The sequence below is a fragment of the Artibeus jamaicensis genome, unplaced genomic scaffold, assembly GCF_021234435.1.
Source record: "Artibeus jamaicensis isolate MK-2021 breed Jamaican fruit bat unplaced genomic scaffold, CSHL_Jam_final scaffold_612, whole genome shotgun sequence".
Lineage (NCBI taxonomy): Eukaryota > Metazoa > Chordata > Mammalia > Chiroptera > Phyllostomidae > Artibeus > Artibeus jamaicensis.
In genome coordinates this window covers 3,920,065-3,946,430 of record NW_026522049.1, presented here as the reverse complement: position 1 = coordinate 3,946,430, position 26,366 = coordinate 3,920,065, and the positions used below count along the sequence as shown (strand labels likewise).

General features: G+C 53.7%; 1 protein-coding gene across 2 annotated transcripts in view; it reads left to right on the top strand.

The window, feature by feature from the left end:
* Window positions 1-25,843, top strand: part of ABHD2 (abhydrolase domain containing 2, acylglycerol lipase) — a 60,994-nt gene extending 35,151 nt beyond the window's left edge. For both annotated transcript variants that reach the window (XM_037145040.2, XM_053658858.1), the window contains 8 exons: window positions 3,913-4,088; window positions 5,538-5,705; window positions 9,997-10,180; window positions 13,594-13,686; window positions 15,016-15,126; window positions 17,086-17,155; window positions 18,290-18,374; window positions 20,198-25,843. In XM_037145040.2, coding sequence (XP_037000935.2) covers window positions 3,913-4,088; window positions 5,538-5,705; window positions 9,997-10,180; window positions 13,594-13,686; window positions 15,016-15,126; window positions 17,086-17,155; window positions 18,290-18,374; window positions 20,198-20,394 — 1,084 coding nt within the window. In that variant the 3' untranslated portion in view covers window positions 20,395-25,843. The remainder of the gene's footprint in view (window positions 1-3,912; window positions 4,089-5,537; window positions 5,706-9,996; window positions 10,181-13,593; window positions 13,687-15,015; window positions 15,127-17,085; window positions 17,156-18,289; window positions 18,375-20,197) is intronic.
* Window positions 25,844-26,366: the final 523 nt, after the last annotated feature.

The window sequence follows — 26,366 nt, the reverse complement described above, 5'->3', positions numbered from 1 at the left end:
GAAGCAGTGTCACGTTGGCACGAGAGTGACTGAGTGGACCGATGATGCACCAGGACAGGCACGTAGAACAGGTCTGTGTCGTTGGAAACTTGGTGTGTATTTAAAGTGATGGTTTAAGTAAGTAGGGAAACAATGGGCCATTGTGGTGGAAGGGCAATTAGCTGTTAGGAAAAAATGCGGTAGATCTTTACCTCATCGCTTACAAAAATAAGTGGATTCAAGGGCAGTTCAAGAGTAGTAGAAGGTAATATTGGGGAATATATAATTGGGGGTTAGACTTGGTCTTTTTAAAACTAAATGCAAAGCACAAAGGTTTTAATAGAAAACAAAACAGATTTAAACACAATATATACGTTATGTAAGACAAAAGATAAGATATACAAGAGACTGAGCAAAAACCTTTTCAACATAATATATAAAGACTTAATATAGAGGTGATAAAATGATACTTAACAAAGTAAAAGGAAAAGTAATAGAGGAATGGACCAAGGACACGGACAGACCATTCACAAGAGAAATACAGTGATTAATAAATATATGAATTGGGGAAATGCAAATAAGAAACTTTTTTTTTACCATAGATTGGATCAAACTTAAGAAATAACACATTGAAATGAAATACCATTTTTTTTTTGCCTGTCAAAGTGGCCCAAATGTAAAATGCTGGTAACACCAATGATTGTTGAAGGTGAGGAAGACAGTAAGTCATTTTAATGCATAACTGGTAGGAGTGCCAGTTGGTCCATCTGTTGAGGGAGGCAATTCATGATCCTCTCTCTAAACTTCCAAACGTGCATAGCTCTGGATTCCATTCGCAGCCTCTAGGCCCACTCCCCGTGACCTCTCCTCTCAGGGTAATGGAGTCCCAGGCTCTTTAGCACACGGCGCCAGGTCCAGGAGGTAGGAGCAGAAACCACCAGCCCTCCGGGCCTGTGAGGGGCCAGGCCCAGATCCGACAGCATCCCTTCCACCGCAGTCTGCCAGCCCAAACACGTCACAGGCCAGTCTGCACTCAGGCAGGGCGGGGAGGTGTCTGCCTCCTGCTAGGGCAGATGGACTGTGGAGACAGGAAGAGGCGGGACCTGGCAGCTGCATTTTCAGACACGCTACCACGCAGGTAGTAAGAGTAAAGCATGTTCCTTCATGTACTTTTCTCATCCCCTCTCTTAAGTGTTTATATGAATTCCAAAATTTTCCATTGTTTTGGTCCATATTTCCTTTCTGACCTAAACCAAGTGACTAGGCACGTATTCTGGGGTTTTTTGTTTTCAGTGTGTGTGTTTGTGTGTGGGATCTGTGGATAAGTCACATAAACAACACATGGAAAAACCCGACCGCAGAAAATTCTGCCCACAGTTTCAGTTTTGTAAACCCTGGGGTTGTGTTAATGTGAAGTCAATTAAAAACAATGCTTGATCAGTAGGTGGCACTGCCGTAAAATTAAAGATTGTGGGACTTCCCCTGTGCACCACTGACCTTACGTGAACTGAGATGGCCTCAGGTGGTCTGGAGGCAGCCTCTTAGCCACACACACACACATACACACCTGGAGAAGTTTATTGCGGCTCCGGCTCAGAATGGCGCCGGATGCCCTGTGAAGAACACAGTACCTGGACACCAGTCATGCCGCAGGCAAATTCCTGTTGTTATGGCGATTATCGTTTTGTAAGTGCAAGGTCTGCCCAGAAAGTATCCGGCTGTGTGCTGTGAAAGAAATATTTATTGAAGAAGACACAAGAAACACTGTACAGGGGACAGTGACACCTCAGTCCCCTTCAAAGTAGGCACCTTGGGACCTCACACAGTTCTCCCAATCACCATCAGCTGCTCCATCATATTTTCCTGAATCTCATCGTCTGTGTGAAATCTCATCCTTCTCAAAGGTGATATTAGTTTTGGGAAAAGGCAGAAGTTGCAGGGTGCCAAATCTGGGCCATGAGGGGGCTGAGTCACCTGGGTGATTTGAAGTTTCACCAAAAACTCTGCACGAGACGTGATGCAAGAGCTGGCGGGCGTTGTGGTGATGAAGCTGCCAATCACCAGGTGCCCACAGCTGTGGCCTCTGAATCATCCAAATAGTTTCTGCAGAGGAGTGTTCAAGCTTAACACAAAATTTGATGCAGATTTGCAGCTCTACTGGCTCAGTCATTTTTAATGCAATAGCCACACAGTGCACATGCTCACTTGATGGCAGCTACCGCCCCCACTGACTAGTACAGTGAAGTCCTCGTTGTTCACACATGCGTGTTCCAGTTGACTTTCCTAGGCTGCCAGGTCATATCCATGTCACGTGCTCCGGTCTTGTTGTGTTTACAATGGCTGGGCATTTTCTGGACAGACCTCGGTGTACCTTTGTGTTTTCGGATTTGCCGTGTGGGTCGGGACTGTGTTCGCGCAGCACATCCTCCCCACGCGCTTGCTCACTGTATCGGCTGAACGGGCCTGGCTCCCATGGGCGGCAAGAGGATGGGCTTGAAAAGAGTCTTTACATTCACCGGGGCACCGTGTGTCACCCAGGTCGGTGGTCCGAAACCTTCCATAAATCCTGCGTCTCAGACTCGGGTAGTATGCCATCGTCCAACTGATGGGATTTTCGTAAGCTCGCTTTTTGTTGTTTTAATCCACCCGTCCTTATCAATGCCTTCGCCTGCTTTCCAAACGCCATGGCTTCCGCTCTGAGGTCTGCACCGTTGGGCCACGTTGGCAAGCGGCTTCCTGTCCTTACATCGTAAAATGCTCTTCCCCCTCCTCCCTGTCCCCAAAGAGGAAGCTCCTCTGGGAACTGGCTTCCTTAAGGTGATAGCTTCACATCTCTTAAGTTTGTGTGGATTTAATGAATTACTCCTCCCCCCCCCCCCAAAAAAAAAGAAGTAAACCTGGTTTAAGTTAAGAAGAATGTCTGGGATCATCTGGTCTGACAGAAATGATAGGCATGACTTGACAAATAGCCTAAACTACTGATAATAATGCAGTGCTCGCCACTGTGATGTAACACAGGTGAAGGGTCGATGTCATCACCACTTTATATTGCACAACTCTAGTTTGTGTAAGACGCAAACCCTGGCCAGCCGTCCGGCCTGGGCTCAAAGCTGCAGAAGGGAAACCAACAGCAATTCGGTACGTGGGATTGATCCTCTTGCACTGTGGTCTGAGCCGTAAACATTCCCTAACTGTATCTTGGCGCACTTGTTTTCCCAGTAATTAGTTTGTGGTTTTCATGTTTTCTATCAAGAGCCAGTCACTTCCTGCTTTCTCAAAGGACGGTTGTGAGGGTGACGTCGTGCCTTACCCATGCTAACCAGCCTTTACCCTTCAGTGATCCAATTTACATTGCTCTGTCCTTCCAGAGCATTCCCTGGGACGTACCGTGCATATACACGTACGTACAAGGCACACAGAGGCTCTTAGGAGAGTTTGCAGCCCTTCCCACTGTAACAGAACAGCTTTGGGGGTGGGGCGACCCCCACAGCCACAGACTCTCTCGTTAGGGGAAGGCAGAGAAGTGAGCCTTCAGGGTGTGTCCGCTCTGCTTCTGTTTTATAGGCATCAGCTCGTTTGATAACAAGGCTAACCCTGTCACCTGTTTAAAACATATCACATACTTTCTTTTTATTCTGCGTTGTGGAAGTAACCCACGAGGAATTATTTAACACCCTGATTTTGAAATCCTGTCCGTGTAAGCATGTCCTGGTTGATTTCTAATGCTGATCTGCTGCAGGATATATTAATGCATGGGGGCAGGGAGTAAGTCGTGACATGAATTTGTAAGGTTTAAAACTCTCATTTATGTGTAGTGCAGAATTGGTTAGAAAAAAATCTTAAATAGTTGTAAAGACTTTTGCTCAAAGGATTTTTCATAGCATTATTCAAGGAAGGTGGAGGAGATTGACCCCTGGTCTCCTTCTTTCTTAGATACATTCCTCCGTTGATCTGGGGGAAGAGTGGGCACATCCAAACCGCCCTGTATGGGAAGATGGGAAGGGTGAGGTCGCCACACCCATACGGGCACCGGAAGTTCATCACCATGTCTGATGGAGCCACTTCAACCTTCGACCTCTTCGAACCCTTGGCCGAGCACTGCGTTGGAGGTGAGCGGGTCCAGGTTGTGTGATTGGGTCAGCGCTCAGAGAAGGCGCAGCAGTTGGGGAGGGAGCACCGGGCACATGCTCATGCTGCTGACTCCTACCATCCGGCGTACCCAGGGCCTGGTGGGAGGTCTGCTGAACACCTTACTCAGGAGCACCTGGCAAGGACTAGCTCCTGCCTGTGCCTGCCAGTCCCCAGGGACAGCTTAAAAGCAGTGTCAAATGCCATTAACTGTCTCATGAAATCGTGGTGTAAGGGGATGCAGGAGAACTTGGAGCCCAGGCGCCTCAGGACCAGGCCTCTGGTTTGATGGCAGTGACAGAAGCCAGACTGTTCTGTGTGCTTTGTATATATTGTCATCTCATTTAATCCTCGCCAGGATGGTGCCTCCTTATCCCTGCGTAACTGGAGCTTAGAGGAGCAGCGCAGAGTGGTCCTGTTTGTTGGATGACAGCAGGTGACCAAGGCCCTCAGTGCCCTCTGATTAGGTTCCGTGGACAGGAAGACCCAGTAAGGTCGTATTTATCAGGCAGGGGTCCGGGACCCCCATTTCTCAGTACCTCTCATGTCCATTGTTCCATCAGCCTGCACAACAAGCGCAGGACGCTGCACAGTGAGGGCTTGGCGGAAGTGGAGTCAGAAGGCAGCCCCTTTTAGATGCTGTTCTGACCACATGAGAACAAGGCTTCTGAGTCTTGGAGCAAGCAAAGGCACCTGCGTTTTTTTACAGGACCTCGGTCAATATTTACGGGTAGATTCCAGTAAACAAAACTCGCAGTTACTTAAAGTAATAGAGCTGCTGAGTAGCTAATGACGAAGGTTTGACTGTGTTCAGTTTGTCGGGAATGCTTGTCCCAGACTTACACAGGGCTGCCGCCTCCTTGTCATTCAGGTCACACTCCGGCGCTGCCTCCTGCTTCCAGTCCAGGCCTCTGCCTCCCCGGCCGTGAGTTTCCTTCCCAGTAAATCCATCACGGCCTTCCACTGCAGTGCTTGAGGGTGCCTGCCACACTTTAACTTACTGCGTGGTTTCTTATTGTCTGCCTGCTGGAATGTAAGGCTCCCCAGGGGCCGCAACGGCAGGTTCCCAATACACAGTCACAGGAGGAATGAATAAAAGACAGGTTAGGAGTTCACACTGCGTTTACAAGTCTTGTAGCTGATCTTTCAAATATTTATTCCTCTGCCATTTCCAGTTACATGTTTTTCCTCATTTCTAATACTCATACTTCTACCACGAAAGCACAAAATTTAGTTTAACCAGACTGCTCTTCCTGCCAGGACAGAGGTGGAAAGTTGAAACCGGGAAAGATGCCGTTCCCAGAGAGTTGAGGGGAAAGATGTATGTTAAACTCCCTCCTCCTGTTTCCTAAGCCAGGGCCGTGTAACGTGCCCCTTCATTGTGTCTCTGTCTGTTGGACCCAGCCCGGATCTCTTTCTCCATCCTGTAGATGATGTCACCATGGTCATCTGCCCCGGAATCGCCAATCACAGCGAGAAGCAGTACATCCGCACCTTTGTCGACTATGCCCAGAAAAATGGCTACCGGTGCGCCGTGCTCAACCACCTGGGCGCCCTGCCCAACATCGAGCTGACCTCACCACGCATGTTCACCTACGGTAAGCAGGGGGTGTGGCCAGGGGGAGACCCCTGCTTCTGTGCCCACCACAAGTGCACTGTGACTTCCGCCTTCCTTTTCTCAGTGTCGGCTGCACACCCAGCTGCGAGGGGCACACGGGTGGGCCCTGCGACTGCCCCTGTCCTGGGGCAGAGCCTGGAGCTCACAGGGGAAGGCTGACCCTCATTTCTACACCGAACGCCATTGTTAACTTTCAGTTATTGTTGCTCCGTCATGCGGCTTAATGTCTGGTAGCATTACCCTGACCCACTGCTTCTTCAGAATGTGCTTTTGGCTTCCTGCCTTTTTTTCTTCCGGTCAAACCTGAGAATGAGTTTGTCCAATTCTGTGTTGAATTTCTGTATCAGTCAGATGGACTAGATTATGCTGTAAACACCCCCCACCCCCAGTCTCGGTGGTTCGGAAACAAAGATTTATTTCTGCCTCACAGTACACACCCATCCCACAGTGGCTGGGGGCTCCTGTGTCTCCGTCATCGCTGTCCTCACACAAGGACCGAGGATAATGGCACAGCCACCAGTTGGAGCTCGGTCACCTCCCAGAGCTTTAAGTTTCTGCCTGGAAGTGACAGGGGCCACACTGGTCACCATCCGTCAGCCAGGCCTGACATCACAGGTAGGGAGAGACACTCTCCCCGAGGAGGAAGAGTCAGTTTCAGAGGACTCGAGCCCGGCACACCACAGCATTTATTAGGAATTGTAATGTTTACATTAACTCGGGAGAGTTTGTTTTTATAGCATTTACTTGTCCTGTGCAGTAATGTGGTGTTTTCCTTCAAGTCTGCCTTTGTGCCACAAAGAACTCCTGGTGCAGGTCAGCATTGTCCCTGGGCCCTCGGGTACCCCGCAGGTTGAGGGCCACAGAGGTGTATAGCTCTTATACATCCCTTATTTCCTCTCCAGGGCTTTTTTTTTTTTTTTTTAGTTTTTATTATAGAAATTTTTGAAATATATGAAAGAGCGAGAACATGAAAGTGAACCCAGGGAAGCCCCTATGTACCCATTGTTCAGCCTCAACAATTGCTCAGCTGATGCCAGCCTTGTTTCAGCTCCCCACCACCCCCTTCCCGCGTGCCCATTTCAAAGACGGTTTGGAGGAGCCCCAGACAGCCTGTCATTTCACCCGAGACTGCTTCAGGGAGGGACGTGCAGACACGCGGGCCCTCGGGGAACTGTCTGTGGGCTGGGAAGGCCCAGCAGATTACCGTGGTCTGGGTGGCCAGGAGTGCCGAAGCTCACTGTCTCCCAGTTGCCCAAGTTCGGGGGGTCGGCAGGTTTGGTTTCCTCCGGGGCTTCTCTCTGAGACTTGTAGGCAGCCGTCATTTCCATGTTGTCACGGAGTGGCCGTCCTGTCGGTCCCTCTGTGCCTGTGTCCTAATGGCCTCTTCTGAGAAAGACACCGGTCATATCAGGCCAGGGCCCTCCCGAACGACCCCATTTTCTCTCAGTCACCCTTTGAAGGCCCTTTCTCCCAGTGCAGCCACAGTCTGAGTGTGCTCTCACTCCACATGATTCGGATGGCCTTCCTGCCCCGCGACCACGGGTGACACACCCACCGTGTGCCAGGCCCAGGCGGGTGTGGAGGACGCAGCCATGACTCAGAGCCTGCAGCCACAGTGAACACCAGTCTCCAGGTCCCGCATCGGCGCCCACTTAGTCGTGGTGGTGACATCGGGAACAGTGGCCTCTGGCAGCCTTGGCTTTGCCCTTGCTGAGGGGCGGGAGCCAGAGGGAAGCAGGCCTCCTGTGCTCCGCAGGCGGCCTTTCCGGGACGGCCCCTGGTCACCTCTCCAAGGCCAGGCTAGTGTCTCATATGTCATCTCGGCTGTAAAAAGTTGCAGCAAGATTAGAAACGTAAAGCTTGTTACTGGTGCTAATCCCATAAGGATTAAATACAGAGAACCTCATCAAAATCCTCCTAGTATTAAAACACAGATTGCTGTAGCTCCTAGGAAAACAGCCAGGGAGGGGCCCCCCAGACACTGGGGGCGTTAGGTGATCGACGTCAGGTGGAGACCCTGGGAGGGCCCCGCTTGTACCAGAGGCTGGTCCTGGGGCCGGCAGACACCGTGCCCTTGCCTGCCCCTCCCCGGGGAGAGGTGGCCGCTCCCCACAAACACCCAGCAGCTTGTCCGCCATCAGGCAGGGCCGGCCTTTCGTCCCTCTCAGACGCATCTGGGCTGAAGCATCGAGGCTCCGGAAGTGCCAGCACAGTCAGCCACAGCTGCCCCTCAGCAGACCCGCTTGTACCTGCTGCTCTGGCATCTGCCCTAGGTCTCAAGTAATTAGCCTCACACCTGAGGAACGATAGATGTGTGCAACAGAAATCAGATGGTGAGAAAATAAGACTTGCACTAAAGTGTAAACCCCTGTGGTAACAATACTTACTCACACACTCAGGAAACAAGGAGAAGGACTTAGGCGTGGGGGTTTGACGCAGGTCCAAAGGCCGGTGGTGCCCCCGCCCGCCCGCTTTGTGAGGCTGGGCAAGTCATTTATGTTTCCATTGGCCTCCTCCTCTGTGTGTCAGCCCCAGTCCAGGGCCTGGGGCCTGGGCAGCGTCTCCGGTCACACATTTAGGTGCCGTCAACCAGGTGCCCACTGAGTGCCAGGCCCCTGGGACACAGTGGTGACCAGGACCGAGACCACCTCGCCGGACGGAGTTGGAAATGCAGTAGAGGCTTGTTCAATGTTAGAACAAAAGAGAAGGAAAGAAAGAACTATCCAAGGAGGAATAAAATTAGGAAGAACCCCAAGGGAATGGTGAGCAGTTAAAGAATTTACTTGGCTTAAAGCACACCATTGCTGAGGCAGACAAACAGCGTGCCCACCTGGAGCCGGACAAACCCCTGCCATCGCATGGGGCGGGGGGGCACCTTTAGCACAGGTGAGCCTGGTCCAGGGAACTTACACATCTTTTAAAATCTTTTTCTTTATTTTCGCCTGATTTTTTAAGTGGCTGGATTTTTTACTGAAAAAGTCGTGTACATATGCAGTGAAAACATTCAAATAGTGCAAAACTCCAAATACAATGAGTAAAATTGTGTCCCCGTCCCACCCTAGTCCCCCAAGTCTCCTCCCCAGAACATCAGCGTCTGCTACAGTTTTTAGCGATTAGATACGTGTGCCCATCTAATCCCTTTGAGACTCAGGACCCACCTGAGGTGGCACCAGTCCCTTCTCTGCCCCTCGGTTTTGTCCCTCGGCGGATGGCTCGGCCTCATTCCACGTCAGCCAATCAGACTCGATGCCGTTCTCTTTCACGGCAGTTTAACTAGTCCTCTGCTGGTGGAAATTTAGGTTCTTGCCAGTCCTTTGCTACTTCAGACAGGACTTCAGTGGACATTCTTGCACACACATGTACATCTTTACCTACATCTACAGTATGAAGTCCCCAAAAGTGTATTCGGTGGACCAGAGATCTGTATTTTTAAAAACAGACACAAAATCCAAACTCTCTTTGTGGTTGTCGTGTTTCTTGCCCGTCACTTCCCTGTTAGGTTTTTTCTTAGGTTGAGTCTGGGGCTGGGCCTCAGAAGGACGTGATGAATTCCTTTCTCCATGCATGGCCGCCAACCTGCTTCTCTTAACAGAGCTGCTGAGACACAGCCTCACTTTGCCAGCTTCCCTAGGGGGCGCCCGTTGAGATCATCCCTCTGGGGCAAGCAAGGCCCGCACGCTCTCTCCGTCCATAGGTCTCCTCTGTGTGTTTCTGACCCGGTCCGCCTCCCTCGGCACCCTGTCCTTACGTCACCGAGAACACTCTCCCGATCCTTCGGAGCACCCTGGCCATCCCTCAGGACCGGAGCTTGTCTTCCCTTCCCTCCCCCACAAGAAGATCCTGCAAATAACATGCAGCTGGTGCCTTTGCTAACACCACGGATCATGATGCACATGGGTACAGCCACCCATCCTGTTTTATAGCCTAAGAAGCTGTAGGTCCAAAGGGTTTTGCTCCTGCTGTTGTGTGCATCTGTGGGCAAACACATGCCCGTGCACATGCTGAGCCTCTCTTGATTTCCGTGAGCACCCAGACAGCTTTCTCACCACTCCCTTTGAACATCTTACATGCTGCCTGGTGCCTTGCGTCAGGGGCACTACTGCTGCCATATTCCCTCTTCTCCTGGGGCCACCTGGGAACTTCTCTCCAGGTAGCCAAAGACACACACACACACTTCTGTCACTATCTTGGCATCTGCGTCGTGACCTTCCAGCTCACATTTTCTTCCATCTTTGTCGCACCTGACGTGTGCTTCCCCTTCCTGCCCACAGGCTGCACCTGGGAGTTCGGAGCCATGGTGAACTACATCAGGAAGACATACCCCCTGACCCAGCTGGTGGTCGTGGGCTTTAGCCTGGGCGGCAACATCGTGTGTAAATACTTGGGGGAGACTCAGGCGAACCAGGAGAAGGTCCTGTGCTGTGTCAGCGTGTGCCAGGGGTACAGCGCGCTGAGGTGAGTGAGCCCCGCCCCGTGCCCCTGCTTCCTTCCTCCGTGGGCCTTCCGGTTCCTAGTGTTCGTGGAGGTGCCCCCGTGGACCAGACGCTGCTCCGTGAAGACCACGGGAAATGCCATGGCAGAGACCAAGCGGAAGTTTATGGGTCGTTCACTTCCACATCATATGTGGAGGTTGTCCCATCCGACCCCCCAAGCCTGGGACATGCAGCTGTGTTTTGGGATCAGATGTGTAGTTGAGTAAACCAAAGCTCCTCCCTTACAGCTGCCCTTTCCCTGTGGAGTCTTTGCGGAAAGACTTAGTCTGTGTGCGCTCCAGGAGTCCGTACAACCGTGGGTTCACGAAGGAACATAGGAGACCTCGGGCAAACCGGAGTCTGGCAGTGGGGCCTCACGGTCCCAGACCCCCACCCCCCTTTCCTACAGGAAAGCTGAGTCTCAGATAGTGTGGGAAGGGGTCTGCAGAAGCCATTTAACCTCTGCCCTCACTTTCAAGTACCCTCCCCTCTGGGGCATCCTAGACATCACCACCAGGGAGATGACTTACTGGGTAAAGGTTTATTTTGCCTCTTAGTCTCCTGCCAACCAAACCCCCCAGGATGAGTCACAGGATGTGGTCTGCTCCGAGTCGCCCTGGAGACCGGAGTTGTCCCAGATGTCTCTCACCACACACACCTCTCTCCACACCCTTCACAGGCGTTCATATTTTTTCCTTTGCTCACCCTTCACTATAATGTCTTCAGTATTACTAATGGGTCTGACCGACGAGAAAGGGAGGCAGTAACTGTTCACTGTCAAACGAGAAGTAGTTGGGTCAGTGGATCCCAAAGACCCGCCCGGCAAACTAGTGATTGACCATCTCACCTCATTAAGATTTACTTGGGGGATTGTGTTAGAAATAAATTCAGTTTCGCGGGCCCCAGTCCTGGAGATTCTGGTTCATGAATCTGGACTGTACGGCCAGGACTCTGCATTGCACACGTTTCACAGGGACTCCTGATATTTGGCCACGTTTAGCTGCACTGGTCTCCCCGCGGTCTCTCCAGCTGTAGCGTGGCGGGACTAGGGTGTCCCCTCGTCCTCCTTGGTAACCCTCCCCTTTGCTCCCCTCTGCTCTCCAGAGGGCCGGCTGGAGGGACACGTTCCTTTGTCCTGGCTTGGCCAGGAATATGCAGCTGCCAGTGCACTGCCGTCGTGCACCCAGAGTTAACCTAAGTGCCCTCCTGCCCAGTCCCTGGGGTGACAGAGAGGAGAGCAGGGGGCCTGGCCTGGGGACTTGGTCTGCCCTCACCCGACTCCCAGACCAGCTTTCCACAAGCCTGCAGTCATCTGTAAAATTGGAGTCTCTAGAGTCGCTTCCCAAACCAAGTGCTGTGAAATTACTGCAAACATTGGCTTTGTGTTCAGAGAGCACTGGGTTTGATGAGTAGGAGGATGTAGGGCGTTTCTTTTCATTGAACAAAATCTTAAGTGACAAGGAACAGCCTCATTTCCTTTTGCTGCTCTAGCGCCATCTGCTGTTGGCAAGAGCACACGCTCAGCACGCTGGACAAACTAAGGTGCGGGAACGAAGGCCGAGAAGGCTGGAGAGGCTGAGGACGCAGAGGAAACTGGTGTCTGCAAGAGGGGAGGAGAGCGGGGCGGTGAGCAGGGAAGGTGGAGGGGAGTAACAGGCACAGACTTGCAGCTGCAGAGCACGGAGGTCACGGGGCGTGCCGTACAGCAGCAGGGTCACGCTAACCATACTAGACTTACAGCACCCTGAGTTAGTGTGCCGTAAGTTAGTGTGGTATTGTATGTTACCTATACTTTAACTTTTTAAAGAAATGTTTTAGAAAAAGGAGATAGGAAACTTCCATCTGTCACGGAAGCATGCATTTTGCAGACGTGGTCCATCCACACCACCCCTCTTCCAGGCCACAAAGATCTCCATACTCGGAATCACTCAAAACTCACCTGAGCTTCTTGCCATGAGGAGATAGATGGGCAGCTTTGTCCTCGGAGCGCAGAGCTCTGAAGCCGCGCTAAGGTCCCGTGCAGGTCAGGGAGCCCCCGTCGCCCTGTCTGGGCTGCTGCTACCCGGGGCTCGGGTTCCCTCATCATTTATACGAGGACTGCCCTCTGAAGGGCAGTGCCTTACGTTACACCAGCGAAACCTTTTTGTCCTGCCAAGGCTTGAGGGCGATGAGCCTTCTGGGCACCTGGACCATGGCAGCCCTGCATCCGGTACACCAGGGTGGAGCAGGGAGGACTCTCCTGCTCCTGCCAGGGCCAGGCGCCAGGCCTTGCTTCTGGTAAATCCTTTCTGGTTGAGTCTACAGCACTGCTTGTCAGTCATCCCTCCCCTCCCTGTGGCTTCTCCTCCCAGCAGCGCCTCCCCCGGAGCTAGAGCCAGTCCTTGGCTCAGAAGCCAGCACTGCTTGCTGTCGTTAGCAAGGGCTGACTGCTGCCTCCGGGCAGACTCACATTGATGGCTTGCTGAGCCACGAAGGCAGGGCGTCACTGCACTGGCACTGTGAGATATAGCTGACGTGACATGTCCCCTCAGCCCCGGTAGCTGCCTGCCAGCCCTGGACATGTGTGTGGTCAGACTCAGGCCAACTCTCCGGTTTAACTTATCATTTGAAACTCAGTTATAAATGCTGAGGCCTGAATGCAGACTCATTCTTAACACCACTAGTTGGCCAGGCACCTGGCCTGTGGAATTCCCTGCCTACAGACTCCCACCCACCATTAGCAGAAGCAGTGGAGACTCCACCGAGGTCCCCCAGGTCGCCTCTGCTGGGCCGGCCAGGGAACTGTCTTAGATGCCTCAGCCCCAGAGCATCTGGGGTGTGAAGACGGATCCTCTGGATCAACCCCCAGATTTGGCAGATGAGGAAACTGAGTCTTGGAGAGGCGTCTGGTGCAGTTTGGTGAACTACCCAGTCAAGTCGGGGGCTACCGTTCAAGTTCCTGTTCTGATTCAGTTCCACCACAGCAGCTGCATCGGGGCTTACACCAAACAGCAAATAAAATTTCTTTAGGTTTTTCCCCACATCGAACCTCTCCACACCCACCCACACCTTACACACTCTGGTTATTAAGCCAGGAAATCATGGTTACAGGGTAGGAAGCCAAACAAAGGGTTCAGTTGGAGCAGACTTTGGAACCGGCAGGTTCTGTGACTACGAGGAGGCCAAGGTGCTGGGAGAGGGTGTTGGGAGTGACCCTGACAGAGCCCGTGTCCCTGGAGAGGCGTCTCACTGGGGTCTCGGGCCCAGCCGCGCTGTTTTGCAATCTCCAAAGGTTTCCGCGCAGGTGGCGGTAGTGCCGTCGGCCCCGCCCCCCGGCGTGCACCGGGGCTCTCCCCGCAGGCACTTCTCGGTCGCAAAAGCAGGAGGCAGCCCATCACTCCCCTGTGCTTCTTTCAGGGCCCAGGAGACCTTCATGCAGTGGGACCACTGCCGGCGCTTTTACAACTTCCTCATGGCCGACAACATGAAGAAGATCATCCTCTCGCACAGGTGCGGCGCCTTCCACCCTCTCGGGAGACAGCCTGTCCTCGCGTAGCTTATTCTGGAGTCACTGAAAGCCGGACGCTTGTTTCTCAGGGAAAGTAAAGGGGCAGCGGTGCTGCAGGTGCTCTGCCGACAGCTTGGTGACTTCGGAGCAAGCTCGTCCCGGCCCTGGCTGGGCCCCTCAGTTGGTTAGCACGTCGTCCCCATAGGCCCAGTCGTGGGTTCGATCCCCAGTCAGAGCACATACAAGAACCAACCGACGAACGTGTCAAGGAGTGGACAACAAATCACTTTCCCCTCTTTCTTTCTCTAAAAATCAACATATACTAAATTTTTTTAAAAAGAAGCAAGCTTGTCCCAAGCTCCCAAATTCACCAGATCGCTGTCAGCTTTCATCAGTCCCAGTTAAACCCAAGAGGAGCAAACACTTCTACACCATCCTTCCCCAAATTCAGCATCCTGAGGGTGGCCGGTGACTGCTTAGGAACCTTCCCCTCATTGTGCTGTGTGTCTGGGGGTCCTGGGGTTCTGCCCGGGCAGCGGTGTGACCGGAGTCCAGCTCCCGGTACAGAGCGTGGAGTCCTCGGATCACCACGCTGCCCCTGCCTCTGCCCTGCTCACACCCCTCGGTGGGTCAGCCCCCGACCGGCGCCTAGAGCGGGGCCTGGCGTGCAGTAGCTCTCGGCAGATCTCAGTGGTGACCCATCACGGTTGTCACCAATACCGTCACCCCATCTCCTGCCGGTCCAGCTCCCGCACCCTCTTGCCTCTGCCACACCACTGGGCTCCTGGGGAAAAGCCCTTCGCATCACCTCTGCGTGTCCAGTCTGCCCAGCTGCCCTCAGAAGGAAGACTGGGTCTTGGCACCGTCCTTCTGCAGTTATTTAAAAGTCAGCGTTGCCAGCTCGGAGATGTTCTGAGGTCCAGGAGCCTCTGGGCTGGAAGCGGGCTTGGCTGTGCTTATTGTCTGCGTTAGAAATTTTTAAAAATATTTTACTTATTTATTTTTAGAGAGAGGGGAAGGGAAGGAGAGATTTAGAGAAACATCAGTGTGTGGTTGCCTCTTACGTGGCACCTACTGGGGACCTGGCCTGCACCGCAGGCACGTGCCCTGACTGGGAATTGAACGGGCAGCCCTTTGGCTCACAGGCCGGTGTTCAGTCCACTAAGCTACACCAGCCGGGGCCTGCGTTAGAATTTTTTTAATGAAAAAACCTTCCCAGCCTGCCGAGGCATCATTGACACATAAACTTGAAAGGTGTTTCACGTGTACGATGTGATGATTTGTTCGGTCTTTCATCTGCATTTGTCCTCTGCTTCCGGGTCTCGTTGCAGACAAGCTCTCTTCGGAGACCACGTGAAGAAGCCCCGGAGTCTGGAGGCCTCGGACCTGAGCCGCCTGCACACGGCCACGTCCCTGATGCAGATTGACGACAACGTGATGAGGTGCGTCCCGAGCCGGAGGCCGCGGGCCAGCGCGGCCCCCTTCCGTGTCCCTGCCTGTTTTCCCCCTCTGAGTACATGTCCAGTGTTCAAAAACAACAGGTGTCACGGACACTGAAATTCCTAGTTTCTGTTGGAAAATAGGAAGAGGCTCTGCCCCCTCGTTCTGCATCCCTGCGTGTCAGGACTGAGCTTGAGCTGGGGCCGGGTGGGGGGGGGGGCCTTCAGCCCTCGCAGGGCTGAGGCGCCGCCTAACCCTCATTTGCAGTGGGGCGAGAGGAAAACTCTCTGGTACCTGTCCATGTTGCTATCAGAAGTGACATATAATAGAGCAAGAGGGCTGTGTGTGGCAAGAAAAGTGGCCGGAGCCTCTTTCTTTGGGGGCATGAAGGTGCTCCCCTGAGTGTGATTCACAAGCCGCCCCCCCCCCACTCTGTCACCTCTTCCTTGTCAGCCCAGGCAGGCCCTGGGGTCAGGACACTGATGACCCCGTCCCCCTTCCTGCTACCAGTCGTTTCCGTTTGAGTTTAGCCTAAGCTAGGAAAGGTCAAGGTGACGTCTGACCTCATTCTTCTCTTTTTGAAAAATCTCCCTTTTGCTCAGCGATCATTTGATACCTTCAGGCCTGGTGCAGAGCAAGCCAACGTTCACTCGTTACGTAGGCAGCTGCTGGCCTAAGGCCGTGGGCTCTGTACGTGTCTTCCTGACGGGATCTTAGTCACCTTCTTACACCAGGTGACCTTGAAGGACACCTGCTGAGACACTGGGAAATTGCTGGTATGTTAGAAAGTGAGAGTGAACTGCACCCACCCCCACTTCAGACGGCTGTGTCTAAGGCAGAAAAACCCAAACGCTTCCATTTCCCATTCATCTCCTGAATTCTTCAAAGCCCCAAAGAGAATGTTCCTCAGCTCTTCTCTAAATGAATGTCCCTAAAGCTCTTCCGTTGTCACAGTGCTGGGTACTGCAATTTGAATGACCTTCACCGCAGTGACAGCCTCCTCACAAGCCGTCACTAGTAAGCCTGGGGGACCGGGGGGCTTTCCGGACCCTGAAACCACGGGGGGGCTGGTTTCAGGAAGACAAGTCCGGGAGGTGATCTCAGCACGTGGCATCCCTGCCCCCCAAAGAGGGGAGCCCGACAGTCTGTCTCACTCGAGCTCTCTGGGTCCTTCCCAGGCAGAGAGGTGTCCGCGTCCTGGTGCTGGAGGAGATCCACAGCTTCCGGGTGGGGGTCTCTTGAAGACCCCGGTCAGAATAGAAAAGCCAGAGGCCCTAGTCTGTGTCAGAAGGAAGGTTTTCAGAGAGCCTCCGGCCGGGTGGACTCATCCTGCTGGTGTCGGAGCTCCAGGCTGCTCGGGGCACGGCCGGGCCCGGGCGAAGGCCCTGTCCACTGTTGCTTCTCTCCGACCGCTGCCCCACGGCTGCGCAGAATGACCGCCCCGCCCCTCGTTTCTCCCGCTTATCTTCAGTCACAGCGGTCGGGGCACTCTGCCGGGACAGTCTTTTGTAAAGAAAGTTCTAGTAAATGGCTTTGAACTTTAATTTCTTCATGTGTGTAGAGACATCTGACTTTATACTGTCTTGAAAGATGTCAGTCACATCTGCCAATAATTACTCAGGCAACACTTTGTGAGTAATTACTCTAGGTGGGTGGCCGCGCTAGGATGCACTTCGACGTTGTAAATCTCACCGCGCCATTAAGGAAGGTCCTGTCCTTAGCTCCATTTTACAGAGGAGAAGCTCTGTCAACCCCTTGCCTGAGGCCACGCAAGCCAGGAAGTGGCAGGTCAGGATTTGAACCCCGTGCCGAGGGCGGTGCTCCTGACCCTAACTCTGGTGCCTGCGTGCAGCCCACAGTCGCCACCAGTCAGTACAGCGTCTGGGGTGGGACCCAGATCCACGCAGCTCCCCTGTCTTATGACAAGTATTGCTTTGTCCTTTTCCTTTTGTATGTCCCAGGAAGTTCCACGGCTACCGGTCCCTGAAGGAGTACTACGAAGAGGAGAGCTGCATGCGGTACCTGCACAGGGTGAGTGGCAGCCCAGCCGCAGGGGCTCAGCCTCACGCCCTGGTCCCGGGCACCCCTCCTGTTGCTCCCTGTTGGGGGCTCAACCAGGGTCTGGCTTGCACCGCTCCAGCCGTTCACCCGGGTTGGTTGTGGAACCCAGCTCTGGCCCTCCGGGCCTGCGTGTGCGAATCCCTGAGCTGCCCCTCAGCGCGGGGCAGGACCAGGCTGTTCTGTGTCTGCGCAAAAGCCCTTCAAACACCGTTCTGCTCTAGTCTCCCCTTGACAGTGGGCCCACCTGGCCCCTGCCATGGTTCCTCACAGGCAGTCTGTGTAGATTTCTCACAGTCCTGGACCCTTTTTTTGGATGTGGTGCATTTTGTTAGTAAAAGCCTTTTGTTACTAACTGGGACTTATTTTTTTACTAACCAGGTCCTATTTACTAAACAGGACCAAATTCAAAAGTCTGGCCACGACCTGGTGACCACAGTAAAATAGGTGCATTGGTGTCTCCAACAAGGAGGAGCACGTCTGTTGGCAAGGAAACTGGTTTACACATTCGGTTTCTGGCATCGGTCATGAGCTTTATGGATATTAAAGTCCGTTTGTGGCCAAGATAACCTCCATGTACTTTTGCCTGAGCCATCACCAGCCAGTCTCTCTCATTCTCTTGTGCGGTCGCTCGTTTTACTTGAACACGGGCCTTCCCCTTTATCCCTGCCGGTGCCCACCTGCTGGCATGGCCCGCGCCCCCAGCTGACGCAGGCGCTCGTGGACTGCGGTTCGGTTGTCTGCCACGTCGGCCACCCGTCCCCATTTAGCCTCAGCACCCGGGCTCCGGGGTCCTCACTTGCACCATCACACTCCATGGAGCTACCCAGAGCCAGGGCCAGAGATGCCAGCGGAGCACAGGCTGTCTGACCCTCCCTGGCCTGGCCCCACCGGCACACGCCCGCCAGGGCTGGGGCCACAGCAACAGCCGGCAGTGCCGTCACTACCGGGGACCCGGGCCGTCCTTCATCCACCCCGTCAGCACGCCGAGCGGTGGTCCCCTTCCCTCTGCCTCAGATGCACATCTGGTAGTGAATTTCAGCCTTGACTCAGTGGGGTCTACAAAAGGGAAGCAGTCGTTTAATTCTGTGTATGTCCTTGGTTCAGATCTACGTGCCTCTCATGCTGGTTAACGCAGCCGACGACCCACTGGTGCACGAAAGTCTGCTAACCATTCCAAAGTCTCTTTCAGGTGAGTGTTTGCCCCTGCCACACCCTCAGCCACGCAGCAGACTGCCACAGTTACTCTGTCACCGTCACCGTGCTGTCTGCTCCCGGCTGTGCTGTTACTCAGACTGGCCTGAGAGTCCTGGGGCTGCATTGGGGCCTGGGCAGAGCCTTCTCACGTTCCGCCTGGTGCAGGGGACAGGCCTGTCATTTGTAACCCCAGACAAGGGCACAGCCCCCTGCTCCATGACATTGTCCTCTCAGGGTTCTAGCTCCCTTACGTCAGAGAGTTTGACTTAAAGAGGTACTTACACTTAAGACTTGACCTGAAGAGCAAAAAAAAGGAAAGAAAGAAGGAAGCCAGTTGTGCTGCCTCGTGACAGTGAGCTTCTCCTTCTGCTTTGAGGATAAAAATATAAGCAACTGAACAAGCCGGCTGCGGCTCACGGGAGCAGCATCGTGCCTCTGACCAGCACAGCCTTGCCTGGCCAGAGAGGAGCCGCAGGAGAGACTAGACAGAGGGTGGCAGGAGGAAACCTGGGGGGGCTCCCAGGACCTCCTCCCCTCCCTCTACGTTCTCCGTGATGACGTTTCCTCTGAATATCCCACGGTACCCAGAGGGGAGAGGCGTATTCCTGGTTCTCTCTCGGCCCCAAGCTAGAAGAGCAGATAATGTAACTGACAGAGGACCCACGCCCGGCTGCCAGAGAGCTCTGGCACACCACTCGGCACACGTTGCATGTGGGGTGGGAACGAGGCTGTCTCCTGTCACCCCCCACCACTCGCACCTGGGCTCCCTGCACAGAAGTCACCCACGCAGCCCCGCGTGGGCCACCAAGAGAGCGGGCCCCAGCGGGTGCTTTCTTCCCCACTTCCAGCCGTAGCCCCCTGCCATCACACAGAAATCTGTGCAGTAGCCACTGCGAGGAGAAGAGTGAAGGGGGTCAGGCGAGAGGCGCGCCCTGGACCCACAAGTGAGCCGGGAAGCGCCACCGCGCAGGCCCAGAGCAGCTGGCAAGGGCCCCTCAGTCATCCCCCAGGACCGCAGCTGCTCCTGTTCCGTACAGGCTGCCCATTCCAGGGGTGGCCTTTGCCGCATGCGCAGCCAGCCTCACCCGCACAGTCTAGCGCCTCGTCGGCCCCTCTCAGGGCGGCCACGAGAGCGTGGGTGCCTCTTAGCACCACTAGCAGCTTTATGTTTTGGTCTTAAAAGATAAGTGCCTGTCATGAAAAACCACTCATTCCACTGAGTTGCCTTGTTCTCCAGTAAATAACAGTATAAACGCTGGGCAGCGTGCCCTTCCTCAGCACCCCTCGCCCCCAGGCAGCGTCGGCACCGCCTGGGGACTTTAGCAAAATTGCAGAACCTCCGTTCCAGTCTCTGCCTGCGAAAGCAGAACCTGCATTTTAAGGTGCTATCCCAGGGGTGTGGATGCACAAAGTTGGGGAGCTCTCAGCTGTAAATCAAGTCCCTTGGGGAGCTTGAGCAGCATCAGTGCCTGGGCCCCCTTCCCCCCACCCCCTCAGAGGTCCTGACGTAATTGGTCTGGGTGCTGCATAGGGGCCTTTACCAACCCCGCAGGTTGGAATATGCAGCCATGTGGGAGAAGCACTTAGACTTCTGAGGATCTCCCCAGCTGCTGTTCCAACCCCTGCCGGATCCCAGTGTCGTGTCTGCCCCACCCAGCTGCCTCCCGCTCTGGGGAGCGAGGCAGAGCAGAGGTCGCGTGCCCTCGTAGGTGGCCTTCGCCAGCAGGGAAGGCCGAGCCACCCCAACCCGTTTGCTTGGCACACCCGCCGTGGGGCCCAGCGGAGCGCAGTGACTCACCGGCTGCCTTCCCCCCGCAGAGAAACGGGAGAACGTCATGTTTGTGCTGCCTCTGCACGGGGGCCACCTGGGCTTCTTTGAGGGCTCCGTGCTGTTCCCCGAGCCCCTGACGTGGATGGATAAGCTGGTGGTGGAGTACGCCAACGCCATCTGCCAGTGGGAGCGGAGCAAGCTGCAGTGCTCTGACGCGGAGCAGGTGGAGGCCGACCCGGAGTGAGGCCTCCCGGACTCCGGCGCGCTCCAGCCGCCCTCCGGCCGCCCGCCTCTGGAGCCCGCGTCCCTCGCCGGCTGCTTCAGGTCTCCTGCTCCCCCAGGGACCTGGGCCTGACCTCACACCGTCAGGGGCCGCCACCAGGCACACCTGTCGTGGGGTGGGCGGCCCTCCCCGGGAGCCCCAGACTATTTTTGTGCTTAGTTACTGGTTTTCTCCATTGCATTGTCAGCCGTGGTGACAAGCGACAGGCCTCTCCCCGTCTGTTTGGTTTCAGCGTATCATGATTGCTTTCAAGCCAACGCTTCCAGTTTCCCTACGAAACGTGTCGGAACAGCCGTTTTGCTTTGCCAATCAAAAGGCTTGTCCCCAAGAACGGTGAAGGATGTCCTTTATTTTGTGGTGGTCAGACGTGCCCTTAATTAATGCAGCTCTCGAAAAGAGCTCACCAACCTCAGCCTGCGCTGGAGATGCAGGTCAGCCAGGCGCCTTGGGGGGGACCTGGGCCCCCGAGGCTGCACTGTGGCCCCTGACATGGCAGAGCAAATTCCCCTGAGTCACAAGCCACACTTGTCTCTCACTCTCTCCTGAGATAGTTTCCCTGCACTTTGCTGGTGACGAGAGTGACCTGGGCCACTTATTAAAAATTCAGCCTCCCAGCCCCCTCCCCCTGGAGAAGCTGATTCAGTGGGTCTGGGAGGGGGCCTGGGGATTTTAATTTTTGACAAGTGCCCCCGGCGATTCTCATCACCAGGCAAATTTGGGCAACACTGCTCCGCAAGGCCTTTAAATTAGAAACATTTCAGTTTTGAAATTGTGTTAAAATTCATAGTCAGAGGTGTCGCCTAGCTCCCAGGAGCCTCCGGAAGAGTGAGGTCCGCCCTGCACAGCGGCCCCTGTGGGGTCCAGTGTGGGGCCTGGGCTGGAGTGAGGATTGTGGGCTGCCCCCGACTCTGCTCCTCACTGGCTGCATGACCCTGGGAAAGTCCCTCTGAAGTCAAGTTTCTCCACCTGTGAAGTGGGGGACCTGGACCAGGTAAATTGCCGCGACCGCTGCCAGTCCTGAAGTTCGATGGCAAACTCATTTTCCTGAGGTTCGAGGGGACATTCCTCCCGGGGAGCCCGGGTGCTCCTCCCAGTCTGAACTTGCCCGTGTCATCATTGCCTTGCTTTTCTTTCCTTTTTTTCCTCGGTTCATAGAAGTTTTTGGCTTTTTGTTTTACTATGCCCTCATTTGTATTTTTATTTTTTTAACCCAGGTCTCCGTAATTCTGGCTTTTGATACCAAACAATTCAAAAGTTGGATCTGAGTTTGGAGAAAGATCTTTCCAACCGAAGGGGGTGTTGTTTTGAAAGCAGATTGTTAATTTAATAGCCTATTGTGATCTGTCGGAGAGGTCTTTCCAAAGGGTGTCTTCTCAAATGACAGGTTTCAAGTACTTCCTTCTCCAGTCCTGTGGTACCTGAATGTCTAAAACCCTGCACTTTGAAAATCAGCAGTGGCTATCTGGAACTATGAGCAAAATTGCCTGCATGCTGTAAAATTTCTCCCAGCTTCATCTCCTTTGCTCCAGGACAGGCAGGAATAGAAAAAGTGGGTCTGGTGGACGCCTAAGGGGTGGAGGGAGCCACCTGGGGGCTTGGGTGCCAACCCTCGTGGCCACAGGTGGGTTGGTCCGAGCAACTACGACGTCTGTAGGCTGAAGAAATCATTTGCTGACAATCAGCAGATTGTATTAACGAATCACGTGAAAAACAGCCCTTCTCTCCGAAGACCGAGATAGCTGTGGTCTCAGCTTCGCTTTGGCTTATTTATACGAGTACGTCCATCAGACTCACCTTGTGACTTCCTGCCAGTAGTTATTTTTCAGTGCTTTTTCTTTTTCAGCACAGAGTGGCACTTTATCATCTAACCCTCCACGTGGAAGCTAGTCCTTCCCCCTTCTCGCTTTTCCCTCTGCCTGACAACCACAGCGGTAACTAGAAGGTTCATGGTCCTATTCCCCACGACTCCCCTCACCGAGTAAGACTTTCCCTGGAACTAGGTGCAGGCAGCAGTAACCGATGGGTTTGTGTGACCGTCGTAGGAAGCAAGTGGCTCCTTTCCATTTGGCATCTCTTGACCCGTTCTGAGAAAGGAGTGGCCAGGTCCCAGTTCCATTCAGGAGGAGAAAGGACAGTCCTGTTGTCACTTTCAGCACAACAGGAGTCCTGGGAGCAGGCTGGATGGCCCCGTGGAGGAGAGGCGGGGCTGGGGGCGTCTCCTGCGTTTGCCACACAACCTGCATTTGCCCCGCTGCACTGCGGGGGCTGTGTCCCAGCTGCACTCTCTTTAGTGAGCGACTCTGAATGGCACTCAGTTCCGCTTGGCTCCCACGAATCCACTAGAGCCCCCTGCTCGGGCTCCAGGCCCTCGGGCATGGAAATGAGGATGTGACGGCAGCTGTTGTCCCACAGGGGAACTCGCGTGAGCCCCTGAACTTACAGAGAGGGGCGCTTGCCAAATAAACAAGGGAGGGGCATTCTACACGGGCCCACTGTGGCCTCCCCTCAGCTCTCCTCTGCTTTTTTCCCTGCAGTCGTTCATTTCCGGTGGTAATGTGAGGGCTGTTCTTGTGAGTAAGGTCCTGCCTGGGCTGAAAGTAGGCTGATGTTTTAAAGAGCATTTGAGTACTGTCTTTTAGAATCAGATTAAGGCTGCAAGTTGCATAGACCGCTCTGCTGCAGGAATAACACATTAAAAACTGGGAGGGAGGCACCCCCCCCCCCCCACCGTTGGCCTCACTGCCTCCTAAACAATTTTGAGGCCATTGACAAGCAGCTGGTCCGAGTCAGATTCAGATTTTCTAAAAAACAGTGTTGGGTCTCTTTGATGCATTTATGTCAGAAGGGAGTTTAACAGCCTTGAAGAAAACCTCTTAACCTCCCGCTGTGAGTTTGCCCCAGTGATTCTAGAGCAGAACAGGGAAGGAAGCTGTTTGCAGCCCCTGTAGCCTTGCAAGCTCTCTGTGGCCTTGCACGCTGACAGGGGTCCCCATGGCAGACCATCTGGGTGGCAATGTACCTGAAAGGGGGACTCCTTTCTTGGCTTGGTGTTAGGGAAGCAGGGCCCTGGAGACTGCCCCTTACTCACACTGCGTGGGGGGAGCAACCGCTTCACCTCTGAGCCCGGCTACGTAGACCATCTAAAACCTGTTCCCCCTGAGTGCACATTATTTCCCTGAACGTTCCCATGTGCCTTCCACAGCCGGTGGAAATGGGTGAGTGCAGGCCCCCCGCTCACCTCGAGGGGCCTTGGAGAGGGGCTAGTGCTTCAGGCCTTGCTGGTGAAGACCCTCCATCTTGCCCTTGCCCTGTCCTTGGCTTAGGGGCACCATTGCACTCAGGCAGATAGCCCCATCTTTCTGTGTGACTCAGGCGGAGCCCTGAGAGTTGCCACGGCAGAAGTCCTCCCAGCTCTGGCCTTCATCCCCAAACTGCCGGCTTCATTAGCGCCAGCTCTCTGGGCAGCCGAGTGTATGCGCCCGGCATCTGAATGAGAGCGCTCTTTGTCACTGTGTGACTGCAGGTCGTTTTGCCAGCTCCAGGGACACAATGTCTGTGTCCTCGTTTGTGTTTGCCAGGCAGGCAGATGTCTGAGATGTGAGAGGCGCTTCTTTTGCTGTGGCATCGATTCTGGCTCAGAGCTCAAGGAAAGGTCAGAAACATCACGTTGAGTTAAGAGAACTCTCAGGTTCTCGTCTTTTAGGCAGGACAGGAGAGTTACCGAGAAGCATTTCCCTGCAGCATCTGCTCACAGTACATCTGGAATCACTTTCTTTGTCCAGAAAGCCTTAACTTGACTATCCCCTGGTACCATGATATTGTGGTGTTGGGATTCAAATTCTTCCGAGGAAGTTTGAAGTGAAGCCACAAGCAAAACCAGAGAATTTCTTCATTCTCTGTGTCCTGTTTGTTCCCCGTTATGCTAGGCACCCCCACCCCTCGGTGACACGAGGGACCCAGAATCCACTAACGCCACGTCTCTGATGCCTTCCTTCCTTCTTGGCCTCACTCTGTTGTTCAGAGCCACTCTGGGTGACTCAGACACCTCAAAAACCATGAGAAATGGCCTGTCCATGGCCCGAAGAGGCCCAGCAATTGAGGGGAGTTTGCTCCCGCCTCCATTATCTTAGCAGAGGGAAGTAACCCCTCTTCATGGAGACGGGTTGCTTTTGCCAAACTGAAGCTGAGGGGAGGGGAAGTGGCCCCTGCTGGCAGCGAGGCTGGACCACTCCCCAAACGAAAGCTGCTTCCTCCTGCCCGTGCCGCCACCACTGCTGCCCCCGGAAGCTGCAGCCCGGCATCCTTGGAAGCAGGCTGCAGAGTCCAGCTCACCAGCCATTCTCGTCTTCCAGACAGTGCACAGCTACCCTTCGGGAGACTTAGCACCCCGCTCCCCACGTTTTCTGAGCTGTTTGTTTTCCCTGGCAGGTATGTGGGTATCTCTAATGAATGAGAAGACGTTAATTTCTATTAATGCTGGTGGATTAAGTCTGGTAACTCTGCTCTTCTGTCAATTAGTAATAAAATCTATAACCTACCTTTTCCCCCTCCCAGTCCCCACAAGCCAAGAAATCTATTGCCATAAGTTGGGGACCGTCCACGTATCGCACCTGCAGACACACCCTTCGTCTCAATGGGCATTCTCCTTCCAGGCCACCCACACTGAGCAGCCCGCCGTCCCCCAGAATAATTGCCGACGCCCTCCTGCCCCAGGCTGTTCGTGCGGGTGTAGAGTTAGGTTTCCTTTGGTGTTCAATTTGGCCTCTTTAAGTTTCCCTAAAGCACAAGTCCATGTCGAACCCTGTCGCCTCCCACAGCGGTTCAGGTGACCCGGGCCTGTCCCACTGCCTCAGGAAGACCGTCACTGTACCTGAGCTTCTGACTCCTGCCACTGCAGCTGCCTTAGCAACACCGGGGGAGGCGGGGGGGGGGCGGGGAACCAGTGTGCGTCTCCCCCTTCCTGGTCAGACTCCCATCAACCACGTTCTTCTGTTGGCAGATCTGCTTCCAGACTGATTTTTGAGAACCATCACTTTCACATTCCTAACCTTGGTTTTGTCTGCATTTTCTGAAACTTAAAATGCTGCCCTGAAAGTAATGTACTTTGGAGTTTGTGTTCTGGAAGCCTCCGTGCTGCTGGATTATGGGGGAGAAACGCGGATCCTCCAGCACTGAGGTGTTCGAGATTTGCAACTAGCAATGCAATTTTTTCTAAATATGAGGATATTTACCTTTATTAAGAAATTATACTAAACAATGACGTCCTTGATCATTTTATGTTCTTGTATTAGTTTGATCCTATTTTGATTCTGTGTGGTGGTAAACAAAGATCATTACAAACAAAAACTGTAATTTTGTTATCTTCGATTCAATGGAATTTCTTTACTTAAAAAAAATTAAAGACTAAAAATGTGGCATGGCTGTGTGGTTTTTTGTATATTTTCAATAGTGGGATTTTTCTAACAGGATACTTGGCCCTGGCTGGACAGCTGAGCTGATCAGAGCGTCATCTCAGTACGGCAGGGTTGCAGGTTCGATCCCGGTCAGGGCACACACAGGAAGCAACCAATGGCCCTGGCTGGTGTGGCTCGGTGGTTACCGGCCGGCCTAGAAATCAAAGGGTCGCTGGTTCAATTCCCAGTCACATGCCTGGGCTGTGGGCCTGGTCCCCAGTAGGGGGCGCTCGAAAAGGCGATCACAGATTGATGTTTCCCTCTCTCCCTCCCTTCCCCTTTCTAAAAATAAATAAATAAAATCTTTTCTTTTTAAAGCAACTAATGGATACACCAGTAAGTGGAACAACAAAATCAATGTTTCTCTCTCTAAAAAAAAATCATAAATAAAGAGATTCTTCCTGTGTCTTCAGCGAAGTGTAAGTTTGAAGCAAACGGGCCAAACACCAAGTTCTTGTCATAATGGATTTTAACTCGGCC